The sequence below is a fragment of the Zootoca vivipara genome, chromosome 16 (assembly GCF_963506605.1).
Source record: "Zootoca vivipara chromosome 16, rZooViv1.1, whole genome shotgun sequence".
In the NCBI taxonomy this organism is placed as follows: Eukaryota; Metazoa; Chordata; class Lepidosauria; order Squamata; family Lacertidae; genus Zootoca; species Zootoca vivipara.
The window spans coordinates 6059920-6077301 of NC_083291.1; the positions used below are offsets into that span (position 1 = coordinate 6059920).

The window sequence follows — 17382 nt, forward strand, 5'->3', positions numbered from 1 at the left end:
CCCTTCTATTTGCCAGGAGGTGATGGGACCAGTGGCCATGATCTTGGTTTTTTTGATGTTGAGCTTCAGACCATATTTTGTGCTCTCCTCTTTCACCCTCATTAAAAGGTTCTTTAATTCCTCTTCACTTTCTGCCATCAAGGTTGTGTCATGTGCATATCTGAGGTTGTTGATATTTCTTCCGGCAATCTTAATTCCGGTTTGGGATTCATCTAGTCCAGCCTTTCGCATGATGAATTCTGCATATAAGTTAAATAAGCAGGGAGACAATATACAACCTTGTCGTACTCCTTTCCCAATTTTGAACCAATCAGTTGTTCCATATCCAGTTCTAACTGTAGCTTCTTGTCCCACATAAAGATGAGGTGATCAGGCACTCCCATTTCTTTAAGAAATGGACAGAATAGGATTTGCATTAGAGCCTTGCATCCTGCAGGGATAGCATAGAGAGATCTGACAAACTTTGGTCAGCTTCATTTGGGGCTGGGGTGAGGAGGGGGCAAATGCTCTGGGGCCCCCAGACCCTTCAAGAACCCCTGCCCCCAGGACTTCTAAATTTGGAAGGCCAACATTTTTTGCCCAGGCTCTCTGAACTCCTTGCTGTTTTACGCCAGGGTACCTCTACCTCGCTATTGAATATGCTCCCCACGGAAACCTGCTAGACTTCTTGCGGAAGAGCAGGGTCTTAGAGACCGACCCGGCCTTTGCCATTGCCAACAGCACAGCCTCCACACTCTCCTCGCAGCAGCTACTGCACTTTGCAGCGGATGTGGCCCGAGGGATGGACTACCTAAGTCAAAAACAGGTAGGCTGTTTTGTTTCATTTTGCTAATACAAGTTATTTACTGAGTCTGCCACCAGGGTTGGCCCCCATCCTATGTAATACAGGATTGGTCCCGTATTTCAATGTAAAAATGCTATCGTTGAATCGATATAGGAATCAATACAGGATACAGTTTTCCTGAGTCTCCCTCTGTCTCTCTCCAACACCCTCCATACCCTCCAACACTTTGAAGCCAAAATCCAGGACACCATCTTGCTGGGCGCCATCTTGCCGTTTTTTTGTCATGAGAGCACGGTGCCCATTTTCGTTGCGATTTTCCACCATGCTCCCCGCACTAAAAAAATAAGTGCTTTTTCACGCACAGCACCCACAAATGTGAGATTGGGGGCACTGTGTGAAATCACATGCAGGGAGGGGGAAGCACTTTGGGGGGCGGGGAATTGGGCCACGAAATCGCGTGAGATCATGGGAACCCATATGGTCACCGTGCTCTGTCCTGTCCTCCATTCTGTCCTGTATTTTGCCAGACCAAAGGTAGCAACCCTATCAGCGACAGGGGTGGGGAAGTCTGTTGACCTACTTCCTAGGTGCAGTAATGCTGTGGGGCAGTGCCACCTCCCGCCAGAGCCCTCCAACGGGAACTGCTTGGCCGGTGGAGTCCTGGCTCCCCTCTGACGGCCGGGGAGATCGAATACTGCCTGCCTGCCTAATTGGCCAATCACACGCAGGCATATGAATTGTAACCTGGAGGAAGGGAGGACCTGTTGAGCCTGCAAGCTTTACTCAAGTCTGCTCCCCCTACAACAGGCATAGGCAAACTCAGCCCTCCAGATGTTTTTGGGACTACAACTCCCATCATCCCTAGCTAACAGGACCAGTGGCCAGGGATGATGGGAATTGTAGTCTCAATACATCTGGAGGGCCGAGTTTGCCTATGCCTGCCCTACAACAACCGCACCTCTCATCATCCTTGGACCATTGTCCAAGCTGTCTTGGGCTGGTGGCAGTTGGAGTTCAGCAATATTTGGAGGGCAATATTTGGAGGGCTGCAGGTTCTGCGACCTAATAATTACCAGCCAAAAGCCCATGGAGTATGCGCAGTGCTTAAGTTGCAATAAGCCTTTGCAATGTGTGATGCAAAGGCATCGGAAAGATAGGACAAACCTTTTCTATTTTGGGAAGGGAGAGGGAAAAGCAACAATGTTTTTGTTTCCTTTAGTTTATCCACCGGGATCTGGCAGCAAGGAACATCTTGGTTGGAGAAAACTACGTTGCAAAAATAGCAGATTTTGGACTGTCTAGAGGCCAAGAGGTTTATGTTAAAAAGACAATGGTAAGAAAGACCAAAATTGATTTGTCAGCTATGTTTCTTGTGGAGAGGTAACAACTGCCCTTTGATATTACCTGTAAAAAAAAATGAAATTCCTCTTCAGAAGCTGCAGAAATTAAAAATGGAGCTTCTCACAACATCTAAGAGGACAAAGGCCGCAGTCCTATTGAAACCACCAGGACTTAACCCTAAAGTCTAATTATTTAGGACCTGGACATTAGACAGCTTAAGGGGGAAGTTTTCAGCTTTTGTTATTTGTAGATTTCACCCATTAAGAGTTGGAAAACCAGCTGCTACAAGGGACAAAAACTGAGATGAGTTTTGCGTTTCCGTAAACCTCAGAGTTCATCAGTCCAGGAGCAAGATCAAAGTGCAAAACCTCATAATGTACAGATTAGAAAACCTTCGCCAGTGCCACTCTAGATGCATCTCAACAAACAAACAAACAACAAACATGGGGGAAGTATCCATCAATTTAAGGGCTGGGAGCCAGTCTGCAAAGAGGTCTAACTATAGAAATGAAGGGGAAAGCCATTCTGGGTTAGGGGACTCTGGTAATGCATCAGAACAGAACTGTTGTGAGAGGCTGTAACACCATTCTCAACTCATTGTTTTAGGGAAGGCTTCCAGTGCGATGGATGGCGATTGAGTCCCTAAATTACAGCGTGTATACCTCAAACAGTGATGTGTAAGTGACTCTGTTTATGTAGTTTCTGACTCTGTGATGCTGGGATTTAAAGTGACCTTCAGTAATGCAGACGCATTGGAAAGGTGGGATAAAAACTCATAAGTAGATTTGTAACGATACTGAGCTTTCTCTTTACTATAGGCCATTTCCCTGTAGTTAAGTCACACGCAGAAAAGAGGCAGGTAATAAGAACAAGAGGATAAATGGAGAAAAGAACATCAGGCGGGCCCTGCTGGGTCAGGATAATGACCCAGACGCTTCTGAGAAACCCACAAGCAGGACCTGAGCACAAGAGCTCTCGCCTCTCCTACAGTTTGCAGCAACTGGGATTCAGAAGGATCAGTGCCTCTGACTTTGGAGGCAGAAAAATCATGACTTGTGGCCGCTGATAGGCTTATCTTCCATCAAGATGCCTCCTCTGGAAGCAAGTCCCCTAGTTTAACTATGTACCATGTGAATAATTGCTTTCTTGTACCTGGCCCTGAATCTTCCAACGTTCAGCTTCTTATATCGCATTATAATCTGCCTTCCATGGAATTCAAAATTGCAATGCAATAGAACACTTTTTTTTAAAAAAAAAATCAATATAGATATTTAATGTGGACATGCCTCAGGCCACCTTATTGAAGCTCGTGGACCACTGGCAGCCCACGGGCCACAGTTTGGGAAGCCTTGTGTTAGAGGTTTTAAGCAGAGTCTGGTTGACGGGTCTATCTGAGATGCTGTAGCAATGGATTTTCTCCATTAGTGGGTTAGAGGACCCTTGATGGACAGGTCCTGCCCTGGTCTAGCATACGATGCAAATGGGAACATGTATTCCAATGGTCACCTGGACATTCCATTGACTTGGCTGGGACCAACTGCCATTGGGCTCCTCCTCTAGGATAGCATACAATGTTTGTCAACCCTCAAGCAGACAAGATTAGACAGCCAATGCCATCCCAATGGTTTTCAGAGAAGTAAAGGTAAAGGTAAAGAGACCCCTGACCATTAGGTCCAGTCGTGACCGACTCTGGGGTTGCACGCTCATCTCACATTATTGGCCGAGGGAGCCGGCGTATAGCTTCCAGGTCATGTGGCCAGCATGACAAAGCCGCTTCTGGCAAACCAGAGCAGCACATGGAAACACTGTTTACCTTCCCACTGTAGCGGTTCCTATTTATCTACTTGCATTTTGACGTGTTTTCGAACTGCTAGGTTGGCAGGAGCTGGGACCAAGCAATGGGAGCTCACCCCGTTACAGGGATTCGAACCGCCGACCTTCTGATCAGCAAGCCCTAGGCTCAGTGGTTTAACCACAGCGCCACCTGGGTCCCTTTTCAGAGCAGTAGTTGAGCCTAAAATGCCATGCAAGGTCTCTGTATCAGCATGTTTAGAGCAAGACAAAGGTTTTACATTTTAAGTAGTGATTGTTTGATTGCATTTTTTTATTTCTATTACTTCTGCTTCATTTCTTTTAAAATAGATGTGTTCATGCCAGTTTAACTGGAAAAAAACCAACTTATTTTTAAGCACATGGAGGTTTATTTCTGGTTTTGTATTTCGTTGTCTTCTTCATAATAAAAATAGGGAAGGGGGAGGCAAAATGAATATTTTTTGTAATGGCGCAAGTATCTTGGACCTGATTTTAGATATAATAATTGTAGGTGTGTGCCTGTTTATCTAGCACTAGATATTTTATAATACCCAGTCCTTCTAAATACAGTGGTACCTTGGTTTACAACCCTAATCCGTTCTGGAGGTCCGTTTGTAACCAAAACAGGTTGTAATTCAAGGTGTGCTTTCACCAATGGGGCCTCCCCAAAATTTTTTGTTAGTAATAAAAAAATTATGGGTTGTAATCCAAAAAAAGGTTGCAAACCGGGATGTGCACTTTCGGGTTTGACGTGTTTGTAATGCAAAACGTATGCAAACCAAGGTACCACTGTACAATTGTTACAGCTTTTCTTTTTATTCTTTTTATAGGTGGTCATATGGCGTGCTATTATGGGAAATAGTTAGCTTAGGTAAGTATGGTAATGTGTGTGCGTTTAGCATTATAATTTTTGTTAAAAATATGAGAACAGCATAGCTGGATCAGACCAAGGGTCCATTTTGTCCATTGCTGTTATTTCTTAGTTTATATCCAGCAACTATTCTTTAAAGATACACTGCCTTTGAACATGGAGGATCAAGTTAGCTAGAATCGCTCAGTGGCATTGATTGACCTCTTCACTATGAAAGCCAGCAGGTCTTGGTATGTTTGAAAGGGTGAAACTTTATCGTGCCAAAATGCAAGAAGCCTCAACTGTACTGGCATCCTGCTAGCTTTTGAAGATACACCTGTTTAGACGGGAACTCCTTGGATCGCTCTACCTGAGTCTCTCCTGTTTTAATTGCTGTGTTGTTTGTTTTAATTATGGACTTTCATAATGTTTGTGTAATTGGTTTTCATACTTGTAAGCTACTAGGAAGTGGCACCCACCCTGTGGAACGCCCACCCACCAGAGGTCAAAGAGAACAACAATTACCAGACCTTTAGAAGGCATCTCAAGGCAGCCCTGTTTAGGGAAGCTTTTAATGTTTGATGGATTTCTGTATTTTAATGTTTTGTTGGAAGCCGCCCAGAGTGGCTGGGGGAACCCAGCCAGATGGCGGGGTATAAATATATTATTATTATTATTATTATTATTATTATTATTATTAGTCTGTGAGCACTACATAAATTCTTAATAATACAGCTAAAGGCCTTTGTGAGAGCTCTCAGCCATATACGATTGACAAAGTATAATATGCAATGACAAAATTATACAAATCAGTCATAATTCAAATCCATCAAACTTCAGTACCATCACCACCTCTGGGGGCAAGGAGTTCTGTAAGCAGATTATGTATTGTGCAAAGTGTTTTATTTGCTCAGTCCTGAAGCTACTGGGTGGCCCTGATTGGCTTAACCCACAACTACATATAGTATTTTTACCAAATACTTGCAAGCCTTCATACATGGCTGCTGGGCTTGGTGCAACAGTTGTTTAGACCTTGCCTAGACTAATTACCTGTCATGGATTCACTGCTGATAATACCACATTGGGACTGAATATAAGCCTCACCTTCCCCCCCGAATCCCAACAGTGAAAAGTGTGGCTTATATTCGCGACCTTACGGTACGCAGCCAGGAGCGTGGGGGCAAACAGCACCAGGAGCGCGGCAAAGCAGTGCCCACCCCGTGCATAGTCCCCCTTCCTCTCCCCCAAGGCCGGGAAGGGAGAGAGCAAGGAAGGGGAAAAGGCCGACGGCAACACAGCGCGGCTCTCCCCTCCCCAAGTATGCAGCTAGGAGCAGCGAGGAATGGAGGGGCTTATATTCGGGTATTTTTTTCTATTCCCTCCCCCCTTCCAATTTTAAAGGTGTGGCTTATATTCGGGCCAATACGGTATTAGTGATTTAGCCGCTTGCTTCCAGAAGGTAATCATCAACGCACGGTCTTTTTTTTTTTTTTAGTACAAGCAGCAACGACAGCAAAGAAGCATCCTTCGGACACTGACTTGTTTAATCTTCTGTTCTAGGTGGAACACCCTATTGTGGGATGACTTGTGCAGAACTGTATGAGAAACTTCCCCAAGGGTACAGACTGGAGAAGCCTCTCAACTGCGATGATGAGGTGTAAGTAACTCAATCTCACTGAACGCCCTTTCCCCTATGCCCTCTTTGGCTGACGACCTATTAGAAAATGCGTCGGTCATTGACGGGTGTTGAATATGTGGGAATTTACTTCTTGCAAGTTAGGAGATGACTCCTAGGATTAATTATACTTTGACCAATTTAGTTTGGAAAGCAGAAGGAAGTTGCTAACCATGAAAGAAGTTGAAGTTCTAGAGTGATTACCCTGGAGCAGAAACCACAATTTCATCTGTCAATTGGCCCTATAAAATTGATTCTGTAAGAAATGCTTTGCTCTTTTGAGAATGTCTCACTTCGGTCAAGAGAAAGCTTCACTCCTTTCCCTACGCACACGTGAACTGCTGTTTCTCTTGCTTTAAGCCCACTTGAAATGAATTGTGAGGGTGTGTTTTTTTAACACCTTCTTTTAATAACAAGACCGTTTGTCCAGAAAAACCTCCCACAACCTCTTGCCATTTGTTTCTACTCCAGACACATTGGAAAGCCTGACTTTTCTGCTTTTTGCTATCATGCTATCTCAGATAGTCATCGCCTCCTGCTTTTAAATGTTGGGCTGCATTCAAGTGCTGTAATGACCTTCTTCTTCTTCTTCAGTTATGACCTAATGAGACAATGCTGGAGAGAAAAACCTTATGAGAGGCCATCATTTGCCCAAATACTCGTATCACTGAACAGAATGTTGGAAGAAAGAAAGGTAAAAGATGATCACGGTTGTCAGGTTGGGGTCAAAAAAGCATTTCTCAGCTCCCCAGCTCATGAGTTTGCTTGGTTGCCACTGTAAATCGTTCCCCTCTGGTCAGCTCCTGTCCCATGTGAAAACTTTGCACGTGTTTGGCCATATTCACGATTCTTCACATAAAACGTGGTGAGATAGTTATTTGGGTGTACAGTCATACCTTGGTTGTTGAATGCCTTGCAATCCAAAACATTTTGGCTCCCGAACGCTGCAAGCCCAGAGGCGAGTGTTCTGGTTTGCAAATGCGTTTTTGGAACCTGTCAGAGGCGTGCGGCTACTCGCGAGTAAAGATGCTCCACTTCCTTTTTAAGGTTTTATTGTGCATACTATTTACAGTGCAAAGAACTCTGCAAACATGACTGTCTAGTCCGTGTCAGAACCCCGCAATGGCTTCTTCCAGGTTTTCTTCCAACATAAAAGCCTCGGCACCCCAAAGCGCTGCCCTCTAGCCCTACGGGTGGCTGCTCCCCTAAATTCTGACATTGGAGGGAACGGCCTTCCCCCCAGCTGTTCTGCGCTCTCTGGCTTTCCCAGCTCCTCTCATGGCGATGCTGGGGCTCTTTCATCTGCAACAGCCCCAACACCTCCCTGCTTACTTCCTCATTCCCTTCTCCTGACTCGCTGTCACTGCTTGGTGAAGAGCTTGCGAGGAGAACCGGTGGGGGCTCCCTGTAAGTTTGTCCCCTGAGAGAACCTGAATGTCTGAAGAGGCTTCCAGTTGAGTGCAGGAAGCCCCTGCAGCCAATTGGAAGCTGCGCCTTGGTTTTTGGATTCCAATTGAAAACCAAAGTATGACTGTACCTAGGAGTTGCTGTACATCACCAGGTTCTAAAGGAGACTTTTGTCAGGTGGTCTAACCATTGGTCTGCAGCTAAAAGGTCTGATAAGCAGGAGCATCAACAGTATCTTTTAAAAATAGGTTTGTGTTTTTTAAGAGAAAGAAAAGCCATCAACTAGGACTAGGACACCTGTCACCTGACAATTGTTGTTGTAGTCCACGATCAGGGTTGATGCAACTTGTAACCAAACAACAGCTGAAGGTCCTGCAGTTCTGGCACAGACTGGTAACCTAAAACTGTTTATAGAGTCCTGTGACCAGTGCAGCCCTTTGTGACGCGTTAGGGATAAAAGGGTATGATTTGGGCTTGGAAGCTGGAGGTTATCTGCAACAGAGAAAATTTCTATGTGCTTCTGAGCCTATTTTTCTTAATTGTAATTCCAGACTTATGTGAATACAACCCTGTATGAGAAGTTTACCTATGCAGGCATTGACTGTTCTGCTGAAGAAGCTGCTTGAGATGGAAAATCTTCAGTTATTTATCATTTTGAGCAACCTCGAAAGATGATGAAATGTGCTGATGTACAAAACTGTGTAGAACGCTTTCTGTACAATATCTTCTTAGCTATATACACACTTTTGAGTGAGTCCCGAATCAGTATGCTGTAGGAATGTGTATGTATGTGTGTACATAGGTATGTTTGTGTGTTTATGTGTACTGTGTGCATGTGCATTATATATATCTATATAAATCTTTTGTCTGCCTATACATGCACTTACACATACATACACTTTTTGGAAAGAGAAAGTGACTGAAATAAATACATTTTACATTTCATAGACTTATGTATTTTTTCCCTATAATGTTGGAATTTATTGCAAGCAATAAAGTCACACTGCATAACTCCACCAATCCTGTGAGCCACTGCAAGCAAAACACAAAACACGGTAGGAATGTAAAGGAGGCAGAGATTTGTCATGTATATTTGTGTCGCAGTATGCGGTGTTCTTTCTGTACCCATCTTCTCAAATCCTATATAATAATGTCCAAGTTGTCCCTGCGTCCAGTTGTCCCGTGTGTCCCTGGGGTACTGCGCATGTACCCCAGAGACACAGGGATTGGACGGAGGGACAACGGCCAACCGCCGCTCCGCCAACCGCCGCTCCGAAGCCCAGTCTCATGCTGGAGGTGCGCGGCGAGGCGGCGGGGGAAAGAAGCGCTCCCCCCGGCAGCCTTGCCGCGCACCTCCGGCATGGGACGGCGCTTCCTCGGCTGAAGCGGCAGCGGGCGCCGAGGGAAGCCGGCTTTGGCTTGGCGGCGGCGGCAAGAAGAGGAGGAATTCCTCTTTTTCCCGCCGCCGCCAAGCCAGTCCCCAAGCCGAAGTGCGGCGCGGCGGGGGCTTTTCGCCGTTTGCCTTCCCGGAGCGAAGGGGGAGGCAAACGCCGAAAAGCACCCGCCGCGCCGCACTTCGGCTCGGGGACTGCCTTGGCGTGCGTGGCGAGGCGGTGGGGGGGAGCACTCCTCCCCCCCCGCCGCCTCGGCACGCAGCGCCGGCATGGGACGGAGTTTCGGAGGTCTCCGAAGCCCCGTCTCATGTGGGAGGTGCGCGGTGAGGCGGGGGGGGAGAAGCACTCCTCCCCCCCGCCGCCTCACCACGCAGCGGCGACATGGGACGGGGCTTCGGAGACCTTCTCCGAAGCCCCGTCTCATGCGGGAGGTGCGCGGCGAGGCGGCGGGGGGAGAGAAGCGCTCCTCCCCCCCGCCGCCTCACCACGCAGCGCCGGCATGGGACGGAGTTTCGGAGAAGGTCTCCGAAGCCCCGTCTCATGCGGGAGGTGCGCAGCGGGGGGGGGCGGGAGAAGTGCTTCTCTCCCCCCCCCCGCCGCCTCGCCACGCACCTCCCGCATGAGACGGGGCTCCGGAGACCTCCGAAGCTCCGTCCCATGCCGGCGCTGCAGGACAGCAGCGTTCTAGCGCCCGTTTTTAAACGGGCTGAATTCCACTAGTATTGTATATTTGCTTATTTTCTTATCAAATTTATATCATGTCCCTCCTCCTGAAGTCCAGCGTGCACACGAGTAAGAAAACACCATTTAAACTTCTAAAAATAGTTTAAAACTGCTTTAAAAGAATCATAGGTTATTTCAGGATTGGGCTTTAACAGACCTTCTAGCCATCAAATATATGGGGTGAACAGGAATGTTTTTAGATTCTTCCTAAAAGTTAATAAAAGAGACTTGCTTCAATCCAGCTTGGATGATCCAGTGTTGCTCTCCTAGGCTCATTGGACTAACTAGCTAGTGCTGTATGCTCATCTCAAGCTGATATATGCAACTGAGAACTGGAACATGGACTTGACAGAAATTTCAGTAATGGACACCCTTTGACTTTTTATTTAAAAATAAAAATTACCACATTTTCACTGCTGCCTTTAATCTCTATTTGCAATTTAACTTACTTTGTTCCATAAAATTAACAAATAGATCAAAGCCATAAAGCAATGACAAATTGCTTACCAATGGCCACCTATGCAACTGCTAGAGAGATCTGCTAACCAAATGAATGGACTGCATAATGTTTAACATTTGTTGCATTTATAACAGCTTTTTTGTTTTTATTTCAGCAGACAGTGACAGCCAGAAAACAACTTTTTTGCTTAGGACACACATAAGTTTCATAAAAGGAAAATAAGTACAGTATTCTTTCCAAACTGCCAATATTGGGAAATGTTCGCTGTTTACATTAACAATTCTGACTAGCACAAAGCTCCCATAATCAACTAATATTATATTGAACAAAAATATCATAATCCTGAATAACATTAACCCAAACTTCTAGCAAAACTAACTAGTGCATATACTTATTGCAGAACTCTTTTGAATTAGGACAATAACGGGCAGAAAACTGTCACTAGGCAATGATGAAGAAAGGCTGTAGTTGCAAAGCATTAATATCTTCTGCCTTTAGTATCCTCTTTTACTTTCCAAAGCATAAGTTCCATACAAGCAGTTGCATCTTCACTACAGTCATGACCACCAACTAGAAAAAATAACATTAATGAATATGCATAGTATTTAAAAGATTAGAAAGTTGGCACTGAATATTTAACATTAATGGTTGTAGTAATAAACTCAAGTATTTGCATTTGTTTCCAAAATTACCCAATTAAAATACGTTCAAAAATTATCTTGAAGGTAGTGTACAGACTGCCTTAGCAATCCAGTATCTCCTCAAAGCACATTCTTTCCCTCAAAGAATTCTGGGCACTATAATTTGCTGTTTGGAGCTATAACTCTGGGAGAGGTAAAGTACAGTGCCCATAATTCTTTGAGGGAAAGAATTTGCAGCCAGATGGGTGAGGTATAAATAAAAAGGCCTTTCGCCCTCCCAGTGTTGTGGGACTCATTCCCATCATTCGTCATGCTGATTGAGAAAAGAGAATTGTAGTACAACAGCATCTGGAGGGCCACAAGTTTCCCACTCCAGCTCTGAATCCTGAATGTAGGCTTTTGAACTCCTGATGACTCCAGCATCACATCGTAATGGAGCAACTGTAAAGTACATGTGTGATTATGTTAGTTTTCTGTAACTGTAACCCCACAAGACTTAAAAAGACAACATGCATTATGTATAGGTGAATAACTCAATTCAAGAACATGTTTCTATATATATAAAGATGTAGGCATTGCGCACGGAGATGTAACAGCCTTTCACCGTAACCGCTGAACCGTTGTAACAAATGTAACAAACTTGGCCACACCTTTCACACCTAAAATAATGATTAAACACAAAAAAGTGGTGCCCCTATGACACGTCACCAGCAGAAGCTCTGAAGACTCCAGCAGCATCCAATACAAATGCTGACCGCGTGCTGCCACCTACAAACCCTCTCCGACATTGGCGCACACCTCCCGAGCCGACAATTTACAGTCGCCACCTCAACGCTGCCCGCCATTTCTTACCTCAAACGGCTACCCGCCATTTGCGCCCACAAACTGCCGCCTCCACCTCCTCCGACGCACCGCCATCCACCATCCCCTGCTGGTGCCTCACTTCCCAGCCTCAAACGGCTACCCACCATTTGAGGCCACCTCCTGCAACAACGCGCCTCCCGCCGCCGCTGCCTCCGACGCGCCACCATCCGCTGCCTCCCGCTGCTGGTGCCTCACTTTGCAGCCTCAAACGGCAGCCCGCCATTTGAGACCGCTTACCCACCGCCTCCTACGGATCCTAATATTAATATTAAAAAACAAACAGGATGACCAATACCAAAAACACCTTCCTTGGCACCTAAAACTCCTCAAATATACTGTCAATATAAACCATTAAAATAAAATAAAAAACCTCACAAACAATAAAGGGGGGGGGAACCATCCCAACCTACATTCCAACCACCACCTCCACAATATTACAATCTGTAAGTCACCCACACACACCTTCCTCAGCACCTAAAACTCCTCAAATATACTGTCACTAACAACCATAAAAATAAAATAAAAAACCTCACAAAAAACAAAAACGCCAACCCATCCTACATTCCAAACACTACCTCCAAAATTTGGCAATCTATATAACCAAAAATAAACAACGCCAAAATCATACACAGTCAAACCTTGGTTTACGCCTACCTCTGCGAGCGACCGCTTCAGCGAGCAACTGCCGCAGAACCAGAAGTGTTTACATCCAGGTTCCACGGCGTCAGATGCACAGAAGCGATCTGCACAGCGCGTGTAGAAGCACTCTATTGGTGCTTCGCGCACGTGCAGAAGCGTACCTTCAGCAAGCGACCGCCTCCGCGGAACGGACTGCGGTCTCAAACCAAGGTACCACTGTACAAAACAAAATAAATGACAATTCCAAAATTAAATTAATCAATAATAACTTCATTTTCTCATGTTTTTATTTCAACAGGGTGGGGCCACTCACAGGGATGTGCCGGAGGGGTGGGGGGAGAAGGGGGCTCAATAGCTCATGAGTCGGGACAGGGTGGAGGCAGTCACAGGGATTAGCCGGGGTGGGTGGGGGAGGAGGGGCAGGGTAACTCATGTGTACAGACAGAGTGGGGAGAATCACAGGAAAGAACCACAGCAACGCATGGCCGGGTCAACTAGTCAATCATACAAAATATATCCAATGTTTGGAGAACATCTATTTAGAACAGGTGACTATGCTTTAATAGCATGAAAGAGCTGCAGGTGAGCACTGATTTATACAAACTAGACATGAAACCACAAATACTGTTGCAATTTTAGCAGTGTAGCTCTTGAAAACGATGAGAGGATTGAAAGCTGTCTTCCGAGTGATATTTGTTCCAATAGTCCATATTCTCAATTACCCTCTGTGCATTTTCCCACTTTCTCGCTCAACGTACGAATCCTACAAGAAGTTGATGTGTAATCCCATGCATCTGTAGTCTTCATTTAAGATGTTAAAATCACTGAGGAAACCAGCTAACTTACCCTCTGCTATGGCATGGCTCTGGCCAAGGTTAAAATGTGTAGTATCTGCGTGATTAGTTTTAATGATACCTGGGGAAGGCACATGCCACATGTTTCTTGAATTAAGGAAAAGAGGACAGCTTGTGAATCTCTTCTAATACACAGCCCATACTATTTAATTCTTGTGAACTTCCAGCTGATTCTTAGATACACATGCTCATAACTTAAAAGAAGCAATTGAGATATGATTAGCATATGTGAATAAGGCCACCACAGATCTGACATTACAGGGAACAGGGAGAACTTTCATTCAATATCACCTCAGAGACAGTTATTTTCAATGCAGTCAGTTCACACACTCGGCTTCCAGTGATCAAACAAGGCACATGACCAACCCAATCCTTATTTTGGGAAACCTGGATCGAACTGGAAAGTCTGAGTGACAACATAGGTATTGCTTGCTTCTTGGTTCTTCTCCATTAACTGTAAAATACACTGTCATTTTCACCAGGTCTTACCATCATATTGAATAATTCTTTGGAGATAATCAGCCATTAGATTTCTAAGTGCTCTTTTATGAGGCAGGCCTAAACGATGAGGAAAAACTACTGATGTATCCACAATCTTATTATGAAACAGCTGGAAAAGAAACAAAGCTGGATGATTCAGTGACACTTCAAACTGGATTGCGTGTTGCCTCCTAAAATATTCTTGTGGTTAAAAAACGCACTATTGCTTCAGTTAAAGCTTTTATAATCCTGGTACCATATCACATTAACTTTTTCACATAGGGGCCTCTGAGCCACAGCAATGCCATTGGGAAGTGGCGAAAAGGCTACCTTGTGGCACTATTCTGATGTCTCTCCAGTAGCATAGCATCCAATGGCTGAGAAGCCCTGGCCATTCTGAGGGCAAGATACTCTCACAAGGGTTTGGATTTTGCCCCAACATGGGATTTGGAAAGTAGATTTGGGGGAAGGCTATAAAAGGCCTCATACTACGCATCCTAGCCTCTTTCCTGGCTAGCAAGCTACACAACCCACCCTCCCATTCTCTGTAACATGTTTACCATAGCAGTTCTTTCTCCGAGCATAGTTAAACGATTGAATTTGCTGCAACAATATACCGTGATGATGACTAGCTTTGCTTATTTTAAAAAAATTACGGTAGTCAAATTCATCAAGTATACAGCAACCCATCAATGGCTATTATTCATGATGACTATATGCCTGCATGCCACCTCTAGGACTAGAGGCAGTGTGCTTATGAATATCAGTTGCTGGGGAACAACAACTGGTCAATTTCAAGATACACACCTAGTGCCAAATCCTGCTGAAATCTGTAATCAATAAAGTTGTGGCTTCTTTAAATTCCAATACTCCTATCCTGTTTTACTGCAATTCATGTCAGGTCTATCCCTCACTCACACCCTACCAGTGAACCTGAACCCGCAAAGGAGAGAGTTGTTGTCCTCATGTTCTGTCTCTGGGCTTCCCAGAGGCAGTGAGTTAATCACTGTGGGGAACAGAATGCTGCACTAGATGGTATGAATCCAGCAAGGCACTTCTGTGTGCAGTGTTAGACAGTACACTGAAGTTAAACCTAAACAGGTTTTAAGCCAAACATTTCAAATCATTTTAAATATATTGTCATTCTGTATAATTTACCTTAAGAGCAAACAAATCACTCTCTAAACTGTGTCCAATTAAAATTGTGTCTGCACTAAACAAGTTTAACAATATTGCCTGCACATCCCGAATTGATGTTACAGTACTCTTCATGTCTTCTGCCGTCACTCCAGAAAACCTAAAGCAAATCAGTGTCAAGGGAAGTAAAACAATAGGGAGACATGAATATTTTAGAAATACCAGATTCACTTATCCCACAATAGATACAACTGAAGAATTTTTATTTTCCTTTTGGAATGAAAAATCTGGGGAAAGAATCAAACTGACAACGTAAAAACATTACAGTATCTCTCTATTTTTTGTCCGAATCCTATTCTCTGCTGGTATTTTGCACATATTTTACCTACACTTAATTATTACTTATAAAATTCAATTAAATAATAATAATAAGTAACTTAACTCCAGAGCCCTGATGCACTTCTTATAGAAATACTATAGCAAAAAGCAGTGATGCTATACAAGTAGCCCATGAGGTATACATCACTGACAGCATTCACCTGCAATGCTAATCAAAAATCCTGTCTTAATGAGCCACGTTATGCACAAGGGCAGCCTCCTCCTTCTCCCTTTTATGCATGCAGCTGATCAAAGTTGGCTTTCAGGACTTAAATCATAGCTTATCATTTACATGTAAAGATTATAATTATAATTTGTGGCTTCAAAACAACTGAAGATATTAAGCCTGAAGATATTAACCTAGCCTGATTTGAAGCCATTTGCCATTACACTTAGGAAGCTAAGCTTTAAGGTATGCTTAATATCTTGGGTTGATTAGAAACAATTAATTATACCTGGGTTCACATAGATTACACACTAAAACCGGGTTTGTTCAGCTGCTCACACAAAGGGAGGAGTGAAGCAAAAGCAAAGGAGCTCTATTGCACTCACATGTAGCTCATGCAGAGTCTGACCTATTCTCAGGATTTCTGGTTTACTGTTGTGTGCAAACACAGTTACTTATCTTCAAACACTTGATGTTTTGGTGTTTGAATAAGACATACCTATTATTAAAATCTATTATTTCATTATCAGGTTTAACAAACGTTTCATAGATGACATGAAGTGAAGGATCGACTACTGTCACTCTGGAGAGTTCCAATCCACGTGTTGTATAACACTAGAAGAGAAATGTGTTAAACAGAATTTTTCATAATTAAGTTTAGTTCCTGATTATGTTCTGAAAACTGAAATGAAAACTAATTTTGAAACGGTGGAGATAGGTGAACACATCTTTGCTACTTTGTAAACATGTTTTTTACGTTGAAAATCATGGTGTAGGTACCGCATTTTTCGCTCCATAAGAAGCACTTTTTTCCTCCTGAAAAGTGAGAGGAAATGTCTGTGCATCTTATGGGGCGAATGCATGGTCCCTGGAGCCGACTTGCCCAGGGGTGAAAAGCAGATCATGCCTTTTTTAATAAAAAAAGAGAGAGCTAAAGGCTAACAAGAGGGAAAGAGGGGGTTGAAAGGAACCCGCTCAGCAGCTAATTGCAAGAGATCGGGGAGGGAGATAAGAGACGTTAGCTCCCTTCCTGGCCCCAGCCCCTTGCCCAGGCCTCCATTGTTGCAACATGTGACTGGCTGATTAGATTATCTGTTTGGGAACTGTAGAAATGGGTCCCTTTCCTTTCCTAAAGAAGCTGCAGAACTGTGAGTTCCCTTGCAAGGTAAGCTCAACAACTTTGAGCTGATCCTCAAAAATGGAGCTTTCCCCCTTTGCAAAAGAAGCTGCACAACTGTGAGCTGATCCCCCCCCCCAAAAAAAACAGGGCCTTCCCCCTTTCCTCCTCTAAAAATTAGGTGCGTCTTTTGGTCAGGTGCATCTTATGGAGTGAAAAATGCGGTGTAGACCAGAAGCTTTGAAATATAAAAGTAACATTTTTCTCTAGGGCATTTCTAGAAAATCCTGTCAGCTATTATGATAAAAGATGTTTTTAATTCATCAGTTACCTCTTAGTAAGCTACTTGATTACCCAAAAGATTATACTGTTAATTTACAATGGAAGTTCTACGTTAATCAAGTTTTATAAGTAGTTTCTAACACTGAATGAAAAATACACATGTAGCTGCATGTAAAAATGTGTTCTTGTTTTTGCTAAACAGTCCTATATATCCTATAATCTTTCCTATACATCCTGCACTTTCTATATCTCGAGAAGGAATGAACAAAAACAAAAAGCCACTAATATCCAACCCCCAGAGAAGTATATTGCCAGGATTACATATTTCATTTAATTTCAAAATACCGAAAAAGTTTTTAACCTATGCTTCATCATGTA

General features: G+C 44.0%; 1 protein-coding gene across 1 annotated transcript in view; it reads left to right on the top strand.

The window, feature by feature from the left end:
• Window positions 1-8814, top strand: part of TEK (TEK receptor tyrosine kinase) — a 58232-nt gene extending 49418 nt beyond the window's left edge. Inside the window, exons 17-23 of the mRNA XM_035141051.2 lie at window positions 615-805; window positions 2004-2117; window positions 2732-2802; window positions 4768-4808; window positions 6348-6444; window positions 7057-7156; window positions 8421-8814. Of these exons, the coding sequence (XP_034996942.2) occupies window positions 615-805; window positions 2004-2117; window positions 2732-2802; window positions 4768-4808; window positions 6348-6444; window positions 7057-7156; window positions 8421-8495 (689 nt within the window). The 3' untranslated portion in view covers window positions 8496-8814. The remainder of the gene's footprint in view (window positions 1-614; window positions 806-2003; window positions 2118-2731; window positions 2803-4767; window positions 4809-6347; window positions 6445-7056; window positions 7157-8420) is intronic.
• The last annotated feature ends 8568 nt before the right edge of the window (window positions 8815-17382 follow it).